Genomic DNA, 21,729 nt, shown 5'->3' with positions numbered 1-21,729 from the left:
AACCGGTCTATAATTCCCCGGTTTCTCTCTCCCTCCTTTTTTAAAAAGTGGGGTTACATTAGCCACCCTCCAATCCTCAGGAACTAGTCCAGAATCTAACGAGTTTTAAAAAATGATCACTAATGCATCCACTATTTCTTGGGCTACTTCCTTAAGCACTCTAGGATGCAGACCATCTGGCCCTGGGGATTTATCTGCCTTCAATCCCTTCAATTTACCTAACACCACTTCCCTACTAACATGTATTTGGCTCAGTTCCTCCATCTCACTGGACCCTCTGTCCCCTACTATTTCTGGAAGATTATTTATTTCCTCCTTAGTGAAGACAGAACCAAAGTAATTATTCAATTGGTCTGCCATGTCCTTGCTCCCCATAATCAATTCACCTGTTTCTGTCTGTAGGGGACCTACATTTGTCTTTACCAGTCTTTTCCTTTTTACATATCTATAAAAGCTTTTACAGTCAGTTTTTATGTTCCCTGCCAGTTTTCTCTCATAATCCTTTTTCGCCTTCCTAATTAAGCCCTTTGTCCTCCTCTGCTGAACTCTGAATTTCTCCCAGTCCTCAGGTGAGCCACTTTTTCTGGCTAATTTGTATGCTTCTTCTTTGGAATTGATACTATCCCTAATTTCTCTTGTCAGCCACGGGTGCACTACCTTCCTTGATTTATTCTTTTGCCAAACTGGGATGAACAATTGTTGTAGTTCATCCATGCAACCTTTAAATGCTTGCCATTGCATATCCACCGTCAATCCTTTAAGTGTCATTTGCCAGTCTATCTTAGCTAATTCACGTCTCATACCTTCAAAGTTACCCCTCTTTAAGTTCAGAACCTTTGTTTCTGAATTAACTATGTCACTCTCCATCTTAATGAAGAATTCCACCATATTATGGTCACTCTTACCCAAGGGGCCTCTCACGACAAGATCGCTAATTAACCCTTCCTCATTGCTCTAAACCCAGTCCAGAATAGCCTGCTCTCTAGTTGGTTCCTCGACATGTTGGTTCAAAAAACCATTCCGCATACATTCCAAGAAATCCTCTTCCTCAGCACCTTTACCAATTTGGTTCACCCAGTCTACATGTAGATTGAAGTCACCCATTATAACTGCTGTTCCTTTATTGCACACATTTCTAATTTCCTGTTTAATACCATCTCCGACCTCACTACTACTGTTAGGTGGCCTGTACACAACTCCCACCAGCGTCTTCTGCCCCTTGGTGTTACGCAGCTCTACCCATATCAATTCCACATCTTCCCGGCTTATGTCCTTCCTTTCTATTGCATTAATCTCATCTTTAACCAGCAACGCCACCCCACCTCCCCTTCCTTCATGTCTATATCCCTCCTGAATATTGAATATCCCTGAACGTTGAGCTCCCATCCCTGGTCACCCTGGAGCCATGTCTCTGTGATCCCAACTATATCATAATCATTAATAACAATCTGCACTTTCAATTCATCCACCTTATTACGAATGCTCCTTGCATTGACACATAAAGCCTTCAGGCGCTCTTTTACAACTCTCTTAGCCCTTATACAATTAGGTTGAAAAGTGGCCCTTTTTAAATCTTGCCCTGGATTTGTCGGCCTGCCACTTTTACTTTTCTCCTTTGTACTTTTTGCTTCTACCCTCACTTTACACCCCTCTGTCTCTCTGCACTGGTTCCCATCCCTCTGTTGTGAACTAACCTCCTCACGCCTAGCCTCTTTAATTTGATTCCCACCCCCCAACCATTCTAGTTTAAAGTCACCTCAGTAGTCCCCGCTAATCTCCCTGCCAGGATATTGGTCCCCCTAGGATTCAAGTGTAACCCGTCCTTTTTGTACAGGTCACGCCTGCACCAAAAGAGGTCCCAATGATCCAAAAACTTGAATCCCTGCCCCCTGCTCCAATCCCTCAGCCACGCATTTATCCTCCACCTCATCGCATTCCTACTCTCACTGTCGCGTGGCACAGGCAGTAATCCCGAGATTACTACCTTTGCGGTCCTTTTTCTCAACTCCCTTCCTAGCTCCCTATATTCTCCTTTCAGGACCTCATCCCTTTTCCTACCTATGTCATTGGTACCTATATGTACCACGACCTCTGGCTCCTCACCCTCCCACTTCAGGATATCTTGGACACGATCAGAAATATCCCGGACCCTGGCACCAGGGAGGCAAACTACCATCCGGGTCTCTGGACTGCGTCCACAGAATCGCCTATCTGACCCCCTTACTGTCGAGTCCCCTATCACAACTGCCCTCCTCTTCCTTGCCCTACCCTTCTGAGCTACAGGGCCAGACTCTGTGCCGGAGGCACGGCCACTGTCGCTTCCCCCGGGTAAGCTGTCCCCCCCAACAGTACTCAAACAGGAGTACCTATTGTTAAGGGGCACAGCCACCGGGGTACTCCCGTGGTATCTAAGAGGTTTTTAAATGCCCCTTATGTACCTGTGTCTACCACCACCCCGGCAGCGTGCTCCACTGACATCCTCTGTGTAAATAAATCTATCTCCTACATTCCCTCTATGCTTTCCTCCCAACACTTTAAACTTATGCCCTCTCGTATTACCAAGTTCAGCCCTGGGAAAATGAATGTTATTTCTTATTTTAACTTAGAGTATTTTTTAAATATATTGCAATGCTATGCTGCGCACAACAACCAATTTCACAATTTCAGTGATAATAAACCAGATTCCCTGTAGACCAGTTTAGTCAATCCCACCCCTCACCCATTACACCTAACCGAAATAATGCTCTTCCTCTGCTTATCCAATAGGACATTAACCCGGCACAGTCGTGTAGCGGTCAGCATAATGCTTTATAAAATGAGCTCTGTGTTCAATTCCCGCCACTGTCTGTGAGGGGCTTGTACATTTTCCTTGTGACAGCATGACTTCCTCCGGGTGCTCTAGTTTCCTCCCACATTCCAAAGACATACGGGTTAGTGTTAGTGAGGTGTGAGCATGTTAGTGCTGGAATCATGGTGACACTTGCAGACTGCCCCCAGCACATCCTCGGTCTGTGTTGGTCATTAATGCAAACAATGCATATGATTCGATGTTTTGATGTACATATGACAAATAAAGATCATCTTTAATTTTATCTTTAACCCGGTTGAAAAACCTGATTGATTCTGTTTCCTCCATTTTTATAAGCAGTGGTTCTTGGACCACTTTTTAGTGTGGTTTTGATCTGTCTGTGTACTGTCTAATTAGTTGACGATCTTATAATAAAATCAAAATATAGCTTTTTTTTGTTATTTACTGATACTGCACAGAACAGGCCCTTCCAGCCCAACGAGCTGCCTTGCACAGTTATGCACCTATTTAACCCTAGCTTAATCGTGGGGCAATTTATAACGACCAATTAACCTACAAACCGGTAGGTCTTTGGACTGTGGGAGGAAATCAGTGCACCTGAAAGAAACTCATTTGCATATAGAAAGACGTACAAACTCCTTACAGAGGATATCGGAATTGAACTCAGAACTTCGATGCCCTGAGCTGTAATAGCGTGATGTTAACCGTTACGCTACCATGACCCCTCAAGTATATTTAGTTGCATCTTCCTTCTTTAATCTAGATTTTGACATTTCAGGTTGAGTATTCCTTAACAGAAATTCCAAAATCAGAAAACATTCAAAATCCGAAATTTTGTTGAGATCACAAATGGAAAATTCCACAAGGTGCTGGAAAAGTTCCCAGGCATAAAGTGAAATGAAGGTCTCGATCGTGTATTGAAAGAGTGGATTCATCAGTGTCAGAGTGAACGCATGCCACATAATGGTATGCTTATCATGCAACAAGCAAACATCTATCATGATGAAATGAAAATTGAAAGTAATTGTGGATGTTCAGCAGGACGGTTGCAGAAATTTAAGAAAAGGCACGGCATTAATTTTTGTGACGATAAACCGACTGCTGGTGATGATGCACAGAGAAATTTAGTGATGAGTTTGCCAAGATCATTGCCGATGAGAGTCTAACACACTGAACAGCTGCATCAGTACATTCTGTATGTGTGACGAACAAGTGTAAGAGAAAGACTGCATACCGGTAGCACATAAATTCAGAGACAGAAATGATAGCGACCCCAAGCTATCTCATTATATAGTGCCCATTAAAAACTATTCACTCCCCTTGAAAGTTTTCACGTTTTTTTTGTTTCACAACATTGAATCACAGTGACTTTAATTTGGCTTTCTTTGACACTGATCAACAGAAAAAGGCTTATCGTGCTAAAGTAAAAATGGGGCTTTACAAAGTGATCTAAATTAATCACAAATATAGAACACTTTGTAGAGATTTGTTTTCATGGAGGTGGGTGTGAATACTTTTTCTAGGCACTATATATTCCAAGAGCCAAAAAAATTCAAAATCGTTAACACTTCTATTCCTAAGCATTTCAGATATTTGATTACACCTGGAACAGTGGGAAAATAAGCAATTACTTACCAGTCTCTTTTCCCGGAAGTCAATCCCAACTGTGGTGACAAACTTGGGGTTGAATTTATTGTCTGTGTACTGATAGAGAAAGGTGGTTTTGCCAACTCCCGTATCTCCAAGAGCTAGAAGCTTGATCAGATAATCGTAGTCCCCATCAGTCATAGTGCTAGCCTCGTTAATCCTGTAAAGAGCAAATCGGAAAGTATTGGTGTTGATAAACAGAATACTTCAATGCAAGACAGCACATTCATTTTTTAGCATTCATCCTTATATTCATTAATAAATACGATGGATTTGATTCATAGGGACACATCAGGACCAGTACATTTTGGCCCAATTAAACAGCTGCCAAAATTAGCTGAAGCTCCATGGAAAGAGTTTTTAAAAAATGATGAACTACTGTCTGAGAAACAATTTCTGTATTTAAATAAAATAGAAAACAAATTAAAATGCTGCCAATACCTCTACAGTTCTGTAAAACTGTGTATCAGTTTCTAATAGTTATTGACAAAAGAATTCATTCGCCATGTTCTTTTGATTTACTGTAAATGAACAAAATCAGTGCAGGGACCTGGTGCAGATAATGGACTGCCTTCATACAATGCCTTTGCATCCTCTAAATCTTCATTTTCATTGTAACATTCAAGATGACATGGGGGAAGACTGAAGATTGGGGCTGGGAGGGAAAATGGATCACCATGATGGAATGGCAGGTGGGCCAGATGGGCTAATTCTGCTCTTATATCTTATGGTCTAACAGTCAAAGATTCAGGAATAGCTTCTTCTCCTCTACCATCAGATTTCTGAATCGATATAGGACCCATGAACACCACCTCACTGTCTTTTTTTCTCTTTTTGCACTATTTCTATAACTTAACTTTTTAAATATAAATATAGGAAAAGTAATTTACGGTTTTTATTATTATTCATTGCAATGTACTGCTGCAATGCATAACAACAAAATTTCATGACATATGCTAGTGATATTAAACCTTATTCTGTTTCTGATTTTGATTCTGATTGTCAATACCTTTGTAATTCCTGACTTGTTGAAGTAGTGAAATCATTTCATTTTCACTCCCGGCCACTTCTGCCATTTCCAAGCCTGAATGCTTGAAAACACAGTAAGCAAAACAGTTCTGAATTGCCTTGTTGCTTATTTCTCGCGAACAATCAGCGGCAATAATCATTGCTTTTTGAGCTCAAAGACACGTAGCTGAAGCTATTTAAAAACTGATCACTCTAAGCTTGGTGTAGTGTTTAACAGCCACACGCGTGCACGCAACAAACGCTAATTAGAAACTATTCAGCACAGAGTGATGGATGCATGGATCGCCAGGGTAAGGCATACTGAGAACATGAGCTGTAGAGACCATGAAAGCGAGTCCACAGGTTGCGGTATCAGCTTAGTGTGGGTGAAGCAATCCATGCTGTTAAGGAGCCTGATGGGTCAGGGGTAATAACCGTTCCTGAACCTGGTGGTGAGAGTCCTAAGGCTCCTGTACCAACTTGCTGATGGCAGCAGTGAAAAGAGAGCGTGCCTCAGTGGTGGGGGTCCCTGATGACGGATGCCACTTTCCTGTGCCAGTGCTCCTTGTAGATGTGATATTGCTGCAGGGTCTATTTTTACATACTTCTTTTGAACAAAGTTATAACATCAGTAGTTCTTCAATTGGCCTCAATTCCCTCAAAATAGCGGTATAACATTATTTTCCTCTCCGTGAACTATTCACATCTTAATTTCTTCATCCATTTTGCCCCCAAACTCTCTAAACCAGGCTTTTGACTGGTAGTGGGTTGCCATCCTGTCATCCACCCTTCATCTGCCTCGTTTTGGTCCCTTTCTCTCTTCGATCTCCTTGTGGTCACATACAATTGACCACAACAGGAGCACATGAATCCTTGGGGGCATGAACTGCTATGTCGAGACTGAGGAGGCCCACCAGGAAATTCTACGCTGCTACCATATTACTAAATACGCACAGTTCAGAGGGGTGCCATGGTAGCGTTGCAGTTAGAGCGAACGCTGTCACAGCTCAGGGCGTTGGAGTTTGAAGTGCAGTTCTGTGTTTATACGCCCTCCCTGCAGAGCATGTGGGTTTCCTCCAGATGCTCCGGTTTCCTCCCACAGTCCAAAGACTGGTCGGATAGCAGGTCATTAATTAGCTGACCGTTGGTATAACGGCATTCGCACCAGACTTCAAGGCAAGTGGTCCAGGATTTGAATCTGGACGGCTCTTTGCACACTTTCATGCTGGGCTGGGTAACAATTATCCTGTGAGTATGAGGCTCTCCCTACTGGTCGGAGTGCCCATCAATATTGTGTATAGCTGTCTAGGTGATACGATATGGAGAGCAAGCTGTTGCACATGCAGTAGGCTCCCTTCTCCAGGCAGCTGATAAATCCAAAGGAACAGAAAAGACTGATACAGTTTGGCACCAATGGCTTTGCAAGTGTTTCCCGTCAGTATTGAATTCAACATAGGAACTCCAGCTCTGGATTTTTCCTCTGGGTTTACTCCTGAAGCCTTCCCCATGAGTGGGTATGGCAGCAAGGCAGTTGAAACAGTTCCACTGGGCTTGGTAGCTAAGCCTCACGTGAAGGCCAGGAGCTGGACGTGGTTGTCAGAGGCTATTTGAGATGTGTCCCATTGAAAGTATTTAATAGATATTGGGAGCTTATCCTCACTAAACCCACCCCCAGCTATGACAACCTTAAGGTTGAGAAACTTATCCTCTGATTAGGTTAGGGTTAAATTGGTGGGTTGCTAGGTGGTGTGGCACATTGTACTGGAAGGATCTATTCTGCACTGCATAAATAAATAAAAATAAATAATTAACTTACCTAGCAATGCATTGCTGACATCCACAGACTGCTTCAGCCTTCAACCTTCCACTTCAGTACAAAGTGAATTTACAGAAAACTCTGCTTTAAGTGCTGATGGGTCAGGATGGCATAATATTAGCAACACTCAGTGGGTTTAACATCTTGTGTGTTCAGAGATGCTCTTCTACATTACTGTCACAACACGTGGTTCTTTGAACTCCTGTCAGCTTGAACCAGTCTGGCCATTCTCTGCTGACCACTCTTATTAACAAGGTGTTTTTGCCCGAGAACTGCTGCTCACCAGATTTTTTTTTGTTTTTCACACTATTGTCTGTGAACTCTAGTAACTGTTGTGTGTGAAAATCCCAGGAAATAAACAGTTTCTGAGATACTCAAATTACCCCATCTACGACCAACAATCATTCCACAGTCAAAGTCACTTAGATCACATTACTTCCCCGTTCTGATATTTGATCTGAACAACAGCTGAACCTCTTGACCATATTTAGATACTTGTATGTATTGAGGTTGACCGAATAGATATTTGCATTAATGGACAGGTGTACAGATGTACCTAATTAAGTAGCTACTGGGTATATATAAAGATTGTACTGTCAGCACAATATGCCAGTTTATCCACAGAATAAAACAAATCAGATTGATTTCAGAATTCCAGAGACCGAGATAGACTGCACTTCACTTCACCCCACATAGCCGTGATTCTGTTGAAGTCAAGAGATCCACTCTGGTTCAATGAAGCATTGGAAATACTGCAGAAGAGATAGCACCAAAACTACTAAAAATCAAGTCCATGAGCCAGTCGCCATTAGAGGAACAGAGGTGGAGAGGGTCAGAAGCCTTAATTTCCTTGGCATTAACATATCAGAGGATCTGTCTTGGGAGCAGAACTTAGGTACCATCACAAAGATCCAAGATTCAAGATTCTTCAGTACAAGGGTGTAAAGGAGAACAAAACTTTTGTTATACCAGATCTGACACAACATAAAAAACACTATAAGCATAAAAAACACAATAAATATAAACCTAAAAGCAATCCTATGAAATACAGTGTACAAATAACCGTAGACAGCGCCTCTACTTCCTTAAAAGTTTGCAAAGGTTTGGCATGTCCTCAAAGCTTTAACAATCTAGTATAGATGCACAGTGAAGAATATCCTGACTGGTTGTATCATGGGCTGATATGGAAACACCAATGTCCAGGAACAGAAAAATCTACAGAGAGTGATGAATATAACCCATTCCATCACAGGAAAAGCCCTCCCACTACTGAGTACATTTACATGAGGTGCTGCAAAAAGAAAGCAGCATCATTCATCAGCGACCCCTTACATCCAGACCAAGCTTCATTCCCTCTGTTACTATTGGGCAGGAAGTACAGAAGTCTTAGTTCTTGCAGTTTCACTGTCACTTCTCTTCACAAGCCACATCTCTCTGCAGCCACCCCCTCGATATGGATTATCAGCCTGTATTCTGTAAAACTGTTTAATCCCCGATGTGCACTAATGGTCTGTATTCTGTAAAACTGTTTAATCCCCGATGTGCACTAATGGTCTGTATTCTGTAAAACTGTTTAATCCCCGATGTGCACTAATGGTCTGTATTCTGTAACACATTGAAACCCCAATGTGCACTGATGGCCTGTATTCCGTAACGCTGTTTAATCCCCGATGTGCACTAACAGCCTGCTAGTGTCTTCCACAGTGAAGAATGATGCAAAATACTCATTTAGTACATCTCCTTGGACCCCATTATTATTTCTCCAGCCTTATTTTCTAACAGTCCTATATTCACTCTCATCTCTCTTTTATTTCTTACGTACTTGAAAAAGCTTTTACTATCCACTGCGATATTGTTTGCTAACTTGCTTTCATATTCCATCTATTCCCTCCTAGTGATTCTTCTAGTTGCTCTCTGTAGGGTTTTAAAAGTTTTGCAATCCTTGGTCTTCCCACTAAATTTTGCATTGTTGTATGCCCTCTCTTTTGCTTTTACATTAGCTTTGATTTCCCTTGTCAACTATGGCTGTACTATTTTGCCATTTGAGAATTCCTTTGCTTTTGGAATACATCTATCCTGCACCTTCCTCATTTTTACCACAAAATAAGGCCACTGCTGCTCTGTGATCATCCCTGCCAGCATCTCCTTCCAATTTACTTTGGCCAACTCCTCTCTCAGACCACTGTGATTTCCTTTACTTCACTGAAATACTGCTGTGCCAGGCTTTATCTTCTCCCTATCAAATTTCAAGTTGAACTCAATCATATTGTGATCACTGTTTCCTGAGGGTTTCTTTACCTTAAGCTCCCTAACCATCTTCAGTTCATCACGTAACACCCTATCTATTATAGCTGATCCCCTAGTAGATTCAATGACAAACTGCTCTAAAAAGCCACCTTGTAGGCATTGAACAAATTCACTTTTTTTGTGGTCCAATACTAACTTAGTTTTCCCAGTCAACCTGCATGTTAAAATCTCCCTTGAATATCATAATATTGCCCTTTTGAAACACCCTTTCTATTTCCTATTACAAACTGTAGCCTAAGTTCCAGCCACTGTTTGAAATATAAAAACATAAAATCATAGAAATCTACGGCACATTACAGGCGCTCTGGCCCACAATGTTGTGCCAATCATGTAACCTGCTCTAGAAACTGCCTAGAATTTCCCTACCGCACAGCCCTCTATTCTAAGCTCCATGTACCTATCTAAGAGGTTCTTAAAAGAGCCTAGTGTATCCACCACCACCACTTTTGCTGGCAGTTTTTTCATGCACCCACCACCCTCTGTGTTTAAAACCTATCCCTGACATCCCTCTTGTACCTACTTCCAAGTACACTATGCCTCCTCATATTAGCCATTTCTGCCCTGGGAAAAAGCCTCTGGCTATCCACATGATCAATGCCTCTCATCATCTTATACACCTCTCATTCTCTGTCACTCCAAGGAGAAACGGCCAAGTTCACTCAACCTATTCTCATAAGGCATGCTCTCCAATCCAGGCAACATCCTTGTAAACCTCCTCAGCACTCTCTCTATGGTATCCACATCCTCCCGTAATGAGGTGACCAGAACTGAACACAGTACTCCAGGTTGGGTCTAAAGGCTGATTTATACTTCTGCGTCAAATGGACACCACAGGTACGGTGTTGCCGCGAACTCTATGCAGAGCCTATGCGGATCCCTACGCCATAGCCTGACGCGCACCTCTCCCAAAATGTAATTACACGTTGCGGCCATGCAGACACAACAACTGTGATTGGTCCGCTTGTTAGCATCGCATTTCCTCCAACACTGCAATAGCTTCCCATTGGCCGACTGAAGGGCAGGGAAGGAACTCTGGCTGCAATGCTTTCCATAAAGCTTTACAGACCTCTGAAACTATGGAGGACACATTTCGCTTTTACGAAAAAAGACACTCGCTTGAAACTTGTTTACCCCGAGAAAGACTACCATGACCATGAAGGACCACAGGCAGGTGTGTGCGCATGTGTGACGTGTGCGAATTGCAGAGCGACACAGACACACCAACGCACAAGTATAAATGCTCACAACACGCGTAGGCCACTTGAGTAGGTTACGGCGTCCATTTGACGCACAAGTATAAATCAGCCTTAACTAAGGTCTTACATAGCTGTAACATTACTTCATGCTCTTGAACTCAATCCCATGGTTGATAAAGGCCAACACACCATACGCCTTCTTATCAACACTGTCAACCCACGCAGCAGCTTTGAGTGTCCTATGGACACAGACCCCAAGATCTTGCTGATTCTCCACACTGCCAAGAGTCTTACCATTAATACGATATTATGTCTTCAAATTTGATCTACCGAAATGAACCAATTCACACTTATCTGGGTTGAACTCCATCTGCCACTTCTCAGCCCAGTTCTGCATCCTGTCAATGTCACGCTGTAACTGCTGACAACCTTCCAGACTATCCACAACACCCCCAATTTTTGTGTCATCAGCAAATTTACTAACCCACCCTTCTAGTTCCTCATCCAGGTCATTTATAAAAATCGCAAAGAGGAAGGTTCCCAGAACAGATCCCTGCAGAACACCACTGGTCACAATTCTCAATGGAGAATATGAATCACCCACAACCACCCTTTGCATTCTGTGAGTAAGCCAGTTCTAGATCCACAAAGCAAGGTCACCTTGCATCCCATGTTTCATTACTTTCTGAATGAGCCTCGCACGGGGAACCTTATTAAATGCCTTACTGAAATCCATATACACTACATCCACTGCTCTACCTTCATCAATGTGCTTTGTTACATCCTCAAAGAATTCAATCAGGTTCGTAAGGCTCGACCTGCCCTTGACAAAGCCATGCTGACTATCCCAAATCAGATTATGTCTCTCCAAATGCTCATAAATCCTGCCTCTCAGGATCTTCTCCGAACAGCTTGCCCACCACTGAAGCAAGACTCACTGGTCTATAATTTCCTAGGTTATCTCTACTCTCTTTCTTGAACAAGGGAACAATGTTTACAACCTTCCAATCCTCAGGTACTTCTCCCATCCCTATTGATGATGCAAAGATCATTGCCAGAGGATCAATAATCTCCTCTCTATCTTCCCACAGTAGCCTGGGGTATATCTCATTTGGTCCAAGTGACTTATCTAACTTAATACCTTTCAAAAGCTCCAGCACATCCTCTTTCTTAATGTCTATACACTCAAGCATTTCATTCCATTGTAGCTCATCCCCACAATTGCAAAGGTCCTTTTCACTGGTGAATACTGAAGCAAAGTATTCATTAAGTACCTCCGCTACCTCCTCCAGCTCCATGCGCACATTTCCACTATCGCACCTGATTGGTCCTATTCTCACACGGCTCATTCTCTTGCTCTTCACATACTTGTAGAATGCCTTAGGGTTTTCCTTAATCCTGCTCACCAAGGCCTTCTCCAGGCCCCTTCACGCTCTCCTAATTTCATTCTTGATCTCCTTCCTGGCACCTTGTAATTTTCTAGAGCTCTAACAGTACCTAGTTTCTTGAACCTTTTGTAAGCTTTTCTTTTCTTCACTAGATTTTCTACATCCTTTGCACACCATAGTTCTTTTACCCTACCATCTTTTCCCTGCCTCAATGGAACATACCTTTGCAGAACTTTTCAGCCACATTTCTGTTGTGCATTTCCTTGAGAATGTCTGCTCCCAATTTATGTTCCCAAGTTCCTGCTAATAGCATCATATTTAAAGCACACGGTATTGGGGGTAAGGTATTGGTGTGGCTGGAGAATTGGTTGGCAGACAGGAAGCAAAGAGTGGGAATAAATGGGACCTTTTCAGAATGGCAGGCAGTGACTAGTGGGGTACCGCAAAGCTCAGTGCTGGGACCCCAGTTGTTTACAATATATATTAATGACTTGGATGAGGGAATTAAATGCAGCATCTCCAAGTTTGCGGATGACACGAAGCTGGGTGGCAGTGTTAGCTGTGAGGCGGATGCTAAGAGGATGCAGGGTGACTTGGATAGGTTGGGTGAGTGGGCAAATTCATGGCAGATGCAATTTAATGTGGATAAATGTGAAGTTATCCACTTTGGTGGCAAAAATAGGAAAACAGATTATTATCTGAATGGTGGCCGATTAGGAAAAGGGGAGGTGCAACGAGACCTGGGTGTCATTATACACCAGTCATTGAAAGTGGGCATGCAGGTACAGCAGGTGGTGAAAAAGGCGAATGGTATGCTGGCATTTATAGCGAGGGGATTCGAGTACAGGAGCAGGGAGGTACTACTGCAGTTGTACAAGGCCTTGGTGAGACCACACCTGGAGTATTGTGTACAGTTTTGGTCCCCTAATCTGAGGAAAGACATCCTTGCCATAGAGGGAGTACAAAGAAGGTTCACCAGATTGATTCCTGGGATGGCGGGACTTTCATATGAAGAAAGACTGGATGAACTGGGCTTGTACTCGTTGGAATTTAGAAGATTGAGGGGGGATCTGATTGAAACGTCTGAGATCCTAAAGGGATTGGACAGGCTAGATGCAGGAAGATTGTTCCCGATGTTGGGGAAGTCCAGAACGAGGGGTCACAGTTTGAGGATAGAGGGGAAGCCTTTTAGGACCGAGATTAGGAAAAACTTCTTCACACAGAGAGTGGTGAATCTGTGGAATTCTCTGCCACAGGAAACAGTTGAGGCCAGTTCATTGGCTATATTTAAGAGGGAGTTAGATATGGCCCTTGTGGCTACGGGGGTCAGGGGGTATGGAGGGAAGGCTGGGGCGGGGTTCTGAGTTGGATGATCAGCCATGATCATAATAAATGGCGGTGCAGGCTCGAAGGGCCGAATGGCCTACTCCTGCACCTATTTTCTATGTTTCTATGTTTCTATATTTCCCCCTACCCCATTTAAATGTTTTCCCAAATTGTCTGCTCCTGTCCCTCCCCAGCACTGTGATAACGGAGATAGAGTTGTGGTTGCTACCTCCAAAATGCTCTCCCACCGAGAGATCTAACCAGTCGACCAGTCTGACCAGAAGAATGTACGGTCAGCGTTTTGGGCCGAGACCCTTTGGCCGGACTGCTCAAAGTCGACTGTACTCTTTCCCATAGATGCTGCCTGGTCTGCTGAGTTCCTCCAGCATTTTGTGTGTGTTGCTTGGATTTCCAGCATCTGCAGATTTTCTTTTGTTTGTGCTCTGGAATGTCAAAACATCCATGAAGCTCTCTTTTTATACTAGTTTGGAGGCCTGTATACAATTACCATCAGGGCCCTTCTACCCTTGCAGTATCTTAACTCAACCTGCAAGTATCCAATATCTTCCGATCCAATGTCACATCTTTCTAATGATTTGATGCCATTCTTTACCAGCAGAGCCACACCTCTCCCTCTGCCTGCCTCCTTCTCCCTCTGATACAACGTGTAACTGTGGAATTTCAGCTCCCAACTGCAACCATCCTTCAGCCACGATTCAGTGATGACCACAATGTCATACCCGACAATCTGCAAAAGGTCAACAAGATCATCCACCTTATTTCTTATACTTTGTGCATTGAGATTTAACACTTTGAGTACTGTATTTGCTACCCTTTTTGATTCTGCATCCCTAATCCACTGATACTTACCCTGCTGGATATGAACTCACTTCAATTGGAAACTTGAGAAAGCTCGTGAGGAATAACATTCTATTTCTATATCAGTGAGTAATTCTTGTCTGTGAGGCATTCTTTAATTGTTTTCATTAAAACACACTGACTGCTGCTGTGTGGCGTTGGTCACAAAATGAGCTTTATTGAGTGTCTTAGATTAGAGAGCATGTCTCATGAAAATAGGCTGAGCGAGTGAAGGAGAGAAGGAGAGAGGGAGAATGAGAGGTAACTTGACAGAGGCATAGAAAATGATCAGAGGTATAGATCGAGTGGACAGACGGAGACTTTTTCCCAGGGTGAAACAAGAGGGCATAATTTTGAAGTATGAACAGAAGAAAATCTGCAAATGCTGAAAATCCAGAGCAACAGCCACAAGATGCTGGAGGAACTCAGCGGGTCATGCAGCATCTATGGAGAAGAATAAACAGTTGAAATTTCGAGCCAGGGAGGGTCTTGGTGAAGGGTCTCAGCCTCAAACGCCAACTGTTTACTCTTCTCCACAGATGCTGCCTGACCTGCTGAGCTCCTCCAGCATTTCGTGCGTGTGATTTTAAGGTGATAGGAGGAAAGTACAAGAGGGGTGTCCGAGGCAGGTTCTTCCACACAAAGAGTGACGGGGGTTGCCCTGGCTGGTCGGATAGGTATTACATTACGGACATTTAAGAGACTCTTAGACAGGCACGTATATGGCAGAATAAATGTGCTTTGTGTGAGGGAAGGGTTAGATTTATCTTTAAGCAGGCTAAGAGGATGGCACAACATCATGGGCCGAAGGACCTGTACTGCATTATATTGCCCTTTGTTCTTCAGTTATTGTAAGTACTACTTTTTTATTGGTTCTCAATAAACTTTTAGAAAATTTTATTATTTAGAGATACAGTGGGGATGAGGTCCTTCCAGCCCTTCGAGCTGCGCAGCCCAGTCACCAACTGATTTAACCCTAGCCTACCCACAGGACAATTTACAATGACCAATTAACCAACAAACCAGTACGCCTTTCGACTGTGAGAGGAAACCGGAGCACCCGGAGGAAACCCACTCGGTTCACGGGGCGAACTTGCAAACTCCTTACAGACGGCACTGGAATTGAGCTTTGAATTCCAGACTGCCCCGAGCTATAATAGCATTGCACTAACTGCTATGCAAACGTGGTGCCCAACAGTGTTATATCGCTTAGCCCTAATAAACTCTCTCAGGATACTTTGAAGGAGCATTATGAAACAATGTGTGACCCAGGCAGGGGAGGGAGCTGGTAGAACTGGGTGGATTGTTCTGTAAGATGGTCAATGTAGTCTGAGTGTTCAAGAACTAACTGCTTTCAAGAGATACTCATTCACTGCTTAGCATCTGCAGTTATGATATGGACATATCCAACTCATTTTCTGCTGAGAATAATCATAAAAAGAGGTGCATTTATGAAGAGGATATTAAAGACATGAGAAGGCGTTATCGATCTCAACAAGGGATAAAATTGATGTCTTTCTTTACTTTCCTGTAAGTGCCTGCAAGAAAATGAATCTCAGGGTGATATATGGTGACATATATATTTGGTGGCCTTCCACTGGTTGGGGTCAGCCATGGACATTGCGTACTAGCTGTCTATGTGATAGGCAAGGCAGTAGGCAAGCCAGGGCAGTACGATAAGGAGAGCAAGCAGTTGCTCATGCTGCAGGGTCTCTCTGATGAATCCAAAGGAACAGCAGACAGTGACACAGTCTGGCACCAGCAGCATTGAACTCAATGTAGGATGGTCTTAGGTCTCCAGCTCAAGATTTCTCCTTGGGTTTATTCTTGAAGCCTTCAATTGGTCATTGAGTGGGTATAGCCACAAGGCAGCCGAGGTTTGAGATCAGAGTTTTCCTTCTAGATGGGTTGCAAACCATGGCTGATGAGCCCCATCTGCCTAAAGCAACTAATTTTAAGGCTTCTTAAGGTCCCTTAAAGTTCTCATAACCGGGGAAGTAGCCTGGATAAGCTCCCACTGCATATTAAATGCTTCCAAAGGTGTGCGTCTCAAATAGTTTTTGACAACCAAGTCCAGCTCCTGACTTTGACATGTGGCTTAGCTACTAGGTCTGTTAGACGGTTTCTACTTTCAGGAGAAGGGGCAAAGGGAAGTAAGTAACATATACAAACTTTTATAAGAAACTTACTTTGAACTTCCACTGGCTGGAGACACGAGGGATTGCAGATGCAATGAGCATTCTGCTGGAGGAACTCAGTGGGTCAAGCTGCATCTGTTAGGGGGAAAGGAATTGTCGACATTTCGAGTCAAAATGCATCATTATTGGAAGGTGAAAAGGCCGGCGTAGAGAGGAGAAGCAAGTCACCAGCTTCTGCTTCGATTAAGCTATGTGTTTATAATTACAACCTCAAAGAGGACCACAACCTTGTTGTGATTTGGGGGCTTGCGTGCCTCAATGACTCGGAGAGCTATGCTGGCTGGAGTCAGGGCTTTAAGCTCTTGCTCTTGGTGGGGTCACCCATGCCAAACATGTCAAAGGGTAGAGGCCAGAATAAGAGCTGTCCACTGGTCCTCCAGATTTGCGGATCAGCTCACGGCTAACAATTCTGGCTGGTCAATCAAACCTGTTACGGAAACAGCAATGAAGAATCTTTCCACATCTGACTGCAAGTGTATTCCTGAGTCTCCAACTGGGACGTGAATTACTGACAGCAGTGAAGACTGAGAGGAAGCTACTGACATGATGAAGGAAGCCCTGAACACCACCAGAGATGAAGGACCTTCATTGCTGCCTCGTGGTGGCGGCGTAACAGGCAGTAATTAAATAAGTTATAATACAAATGTGAGAAAATCTACAGATGCTGGAAATCCAAAACAACACACACACACACAAACGTGTGACGTCGGGCAGTGCAGCGCGGCAGATTTAAAAGGGCAGACATCCTGCTTCGGGTTTGATTTGAAGAAGGAGTCTGAGAGTCTGAGTGGGAGTGCCGAGAAAGAAATTTTTGAAATTTTCGTTATTTTTTTTTCTCCAACGGCTTTCTGAGAGGCGGGACTGCGCAGGCGTGTGACGTCAGGCTGTGCAGCGCGGCAGATTTAAAAGGAACAAAGCCTCATAGAGTGGGCAGCGTAGTTTGCGGGCGGCGGAGTGAGCCGGGAGCAGAGTGAAGACCTAAGGGCTTCGGCTCACCGGGCTTAGGCGGAAGCAGGCAAGGCGAGGAAGGTTTGACATTCATTTTCTGCTGTTATTTGAGGAGAGGGGCAGTATGAGTGTGAGGGCAGTTTGCTGTTCTCGGTGTCGGATGTGGGAGGCCCTGGAGTCTCCAAGCCTCCCGGACGTCTACATCTGCGCCAAGTGCATCGAGATGCAGCTCCTAAGGGACCGCGTTACGGAACTGGAGCTGCAGCTCGATGACCTTCGTCTGGTCAGGGAGAGTGAGGAGGTGATAGAGAGGAGTGGAAGGCAGGTGGTCACGCCGGGGCCACGGGAGGCAGACAAGTGGGTCACGGTTAGGAGGGGGAAGGGGAAAAGTCAGGTGATGGGGAGTACCCCGGTGGCTGTGTCCCTTAACAACAGGTACTCCTGTTTGAGTACTGTTGGGGGGGACAGCTTACCCGGGGGAAGCGACAGTGGCCGTGCCTCCGGCACAGAGTCTGGCCCTGTAGCTCAGAAGGGTAGGGCAAGGAAGAGGAGGGCAGTTGTGATAGGGGACTCGATAGTAAGGGGGTCAGATAGGCGATTCTGTGGACGCAGTCCAGAGACCCGGATGGTAGTTTGCCTCCCTGGTGCCAGGGTCCGGGATATTTCTGATCGTGTCCAAGATATCCTGAAGTGGGAGGGTGAGGAGCCAGAGGTCGTGGTACATATAGGTACCAATGACATAGGTAGGAAAAGGGATGAGGTCCTGAAAGGAGAATATAGGGAGCTAGGAAGGGAGTTGAGAAAAAGGACCGCAAAGGTAGTAATCTCGGGATTACTGCCTGTGCCACGCGACAGTGAGAGTAGGAATGCGATGAGGTGGAGGATAAATGCGTGGCTGAGGGATTGGAGCAGGGGGCAGGGATTCAAGTTTTTGGATCATTGGGACCTCTTTTGGTGCGGGCGTGACCTGTACAAAAAGGACGGGTTACACTTGAATCCTAGGGGGACCAATATCCTGGCAGGGAGATTAGCGGAGGTTACTGAGGTGACTTTAAACTAGAATGGTAGGGGGGTGGGAATCAAATTAAGGAGGCTAGGCGTGAGGAGGTTAGTTCACAACAGAGGGATGGGAACCAGTGCAGAGAGACAGAGGGGTGTAAAGTGAGGGTAGAAGCAAAAAGTACAAAGGAGAAAAGTAAAAGTGGCAGGCCGACAAATCCAGGGCAAGCATTAAAAAGGGCCACTTTTCAACATAATTGTATAAGGGCTAAGAGAGTTGTAAAAGAGCGCCTGAAGGCTTTATGTGTCAATGCAAGGAGCATTCGTAATAAGGTGGATGAATTGAAAGTGCAGATTGTTATTAATGATTATGATATAGTTGGGATCACAGAGACATGGCTCCAGGGTGACCAGGGATGGGAGCTCAACGTTCAGGAATATTCAATATTCAGGAGGGATAGACATGAAGGAAGGGGAGGTGGGGTGGCGTTGCTGGTTAAAGAAGAGATTAACGCAATAGAAAGGAAGGACATAAGCGGGGAAGATGTGCAATCGGTATGGGTAGAGCTGCGTAACACCAAGGGGCAGAAGACGCTGGTGGGAGTTGTGTACAGGCCACCTAACAGTAGTAGTGAGGTCGGAGATGGTATTAAACAAGAAATTAGAAATGTGTGCAATAAAGGAACAGCAGTTATAATGGGTGACTTCAATCTACATGTAGACTGGGTGAACCAAATTGGTAAAGGTGCTGAGGAAGAGGATTTCTTGGAATGTATGCGGGATGGTTTTTTGAACCAACATGTTGAGGAACCAACTAGAGAGCAGGCTATTCTGGACTGGGTTTAGAGCAATGAGGAAGGGTTAATTAGCGATCTTGTCGTGAGAGGCCCCTTGGGTAAGAGTGACCATAATATGGTGGAATTCTTCATTAAGATGGAGAGTGACATAGTTAATTCAGAAACAAAGGTTCTGAACTTAAAGAGGGGTAACTTTGAAGGTATGAGACGTGAATTAGCTGAGATAGACTGGCAAATGACACTTAAAGGATTGACGGTGGATATGCAATGGCAAGCATTTAAAGGTTGCATGGATGAACTACAACAATTGTTCATCCCAGTTTGGCAAAAGAATAAATCAAGGAAGGTAGTGCACCCGTGGCTGACAAGAGAAATTAGGGATAGTATCAATTCCAAAGAAGAAGCATACAAATTAGCCAGAGAAAGTGGCTCACCTGAGGACTGGGAGATATTCAGAGTTCAGCAGAGGAGGGCAAAGGGCTTAATTAGGAAGGGGAAAAAAGATTATGAGAGAAAACTGGCAGGAAACATAAAAACGGACTGTAAAAGCTTTTATAGATATGTAAAAAGGAAAAGACTGGTAAAGACAAATGTAGGTCCCCTGCAGACAGAAACAGGTGAATTGATTATGGGGAGCAAGGACATGGCAGACCAATTGAATAGTTACTTTGGTTCTGTCTTCACTAAGGAGGACATAAATAATCTTCCAGAAATAGTAAGGGACAGAGGGTCCAGTGGGATGGAGGAACTGAGCGAAATACATGTTAGTAGGGAAGTGGTGTTAGATAAATTGAAGGGATTGAAGGCAGATAAATCCCCAGGGCCAGCTGGTCTGCATCCTAGAGTGCTTAAAGAAGTAGCCCAAGAAATAGTGGATGCATTAGTGATAATTTTTCAAAACTCGTTAGATTCTGGACTAGTTCCTGAGGATTGGAGGGTGGCTAATGTAACCCCACTTTTTAAAAAAGGAGGGAGAGAGAAACCGGGGAATTATAGACCGGTTAGCCTAACGTCGGTGGTGGGGAAACTGCTGGAGTCAGTTATCAAGGATGTGATAACAGCACATTTGGAAAGCGGTGAAATGATCGGACAAAGTCAGCATGGATTTGTGAAAGGAAAATCATGTCTGACGAATCTCATAGAATTTTTTGAGGATGTAACTAATAGGGTGGATAGGGGAGAACCAGTGGATGTGGTATATTTGGATTTTCAAAAGGCTTTTGACAAGGTCCCACACAGGAGATTAGTGTGCAAACTTAAAGCACACGGTATTGGGGGTAAGGTATTGGTGTGGGTGGAGAATTGGTTAGCAGACAGGAAGAAAAGAGTGGGAATAAACGGGACCTTTTCAGAATGGCAGGTGGTGACTAGTGGGGTACCGCAAGGCTCAGTGCTGGGACCCCAGTTATTTACAATATATATTAATGACTTGGATGAGGGAATTAAATGCAGCATCTCCAAGTTTGCGGATGACACGAAGCTGGGTGGCAGTGTTAGCAGTGAGGAGGATGCTAAGAGGATGCAGGGTGACTTGGATAGGTTGGGTGAGTGGGCAAATTCATGGCAGATGCAATTTAATGTGGATAAATATGAAGTTATCCACTTTGGTGGCAAAAATAGGAAAACAGATTATTATCTGAATGGTGGCCGATTAGGAAAAGGGGAGGTGCATCGAGACCTGGGTGTCATTATACACCAGTCATTGAAAGTGGGCATGCAGGTACAGCAGGCGGTGAAAAAGGTGAATGGTATGCTGGCATTTATAGCGAGAGGATTCGGGTACAGGAGCAGGGATGTACTATTGCTGTTGTACAAGGCCTTGGTGAGACCACACCTGGAGTATTGTGTGCAGTTTTGGTCCCCTAATCTGAGGAAAGACATCTTTGCCATAGAGGGAGTACAAAGAAGGTTCACCAGATTGATTCCTGGGATGGCGGGACTTTCATATGAAGAAAGACTGGATGAATTGGGCTTGTACTCATTGGAATTTAGAAGATTGAGGGGGGATTTGATTGAAACGTATAAGATCCTAAAGGGATTGGACAGGCTAGATGCAGGAAGATTGTTCCCGATGTTGGGGAAGTCCAGAACGAGGGGTCACAGTTTGAGGATAGAGGGGAAGCCTTTTAGGACCGAGATTAGGAAAAACTTCTTCACACAGAGAGTGGTGAATCTGTGGAATTCTCTGCCACAGGAAACTGTTGAGGCCAGTTCATTGGCTATGTTTAAGAGGGAGTTAGATATGGCCCTTGTGGCTACAGGGGTCAGGGGGTATGGAGGGAAGGCTGGGGCGGGGTTCTGAGTTGGATGATCAGCCATGATCATAATAAATGGCGGTGCAGGCTCGAAGGGCCGAATGGCCTACTCCTGCACCTATTTTCTATGTTTCTATGTAAAATGCTGGAGGAACTCAGCAGACCAGGCAGTATCTG

At 44.2% G+C, this 21,729-nt stretch overlaps 1 protein-coding gene across 6 annotated transcripts in view; it reads right to left on the bottom strand.

Moving 5' to 3' along the window:
• rab27b (RAB27B, member RAS oncogene family) overlaps positions 1–21,729 on the bottom strand; it is a 196,042-nt gene that overhangs the window by 50,026 nt on the left and 124,287 nt on the right. For all 6 annotated transcript variants that reach the window (XM_063042637.1, XM_063042635.1, XM_063042634.1 and 3 more), the window contains exon 2: positions 4,445–4,616. In XM_063042637.1, coding sequence (XP_062898707.1) covers positions 4,445–4,597 — 153 coding nt within the window. In that variant the 5' untranslated portion in view covers positions 4,598–4,616. The remainder of the gene's footprint in view (positions 1–4,444; positions 4,617–21,729) is intronic.

This window comes from Mobula hypostoma, chromosome 3 (genome assembly GCF_963921235.1).
Source record: "Mobula hypostoma chromosome 3, sMobHyp1.1, whole genome shotgun sequence".
Lineage (NCBI taxonomy): Eukaryota > Metazoa > Chordata > Chondrichthyes > Myliobatiformes > Myliobatidae > Mobula > Mobula hypostoma.
Note: the sequence above shows the minus strand (reverse complement) of the source record. Positions and strands in the feature narration are given on the sequence as shown.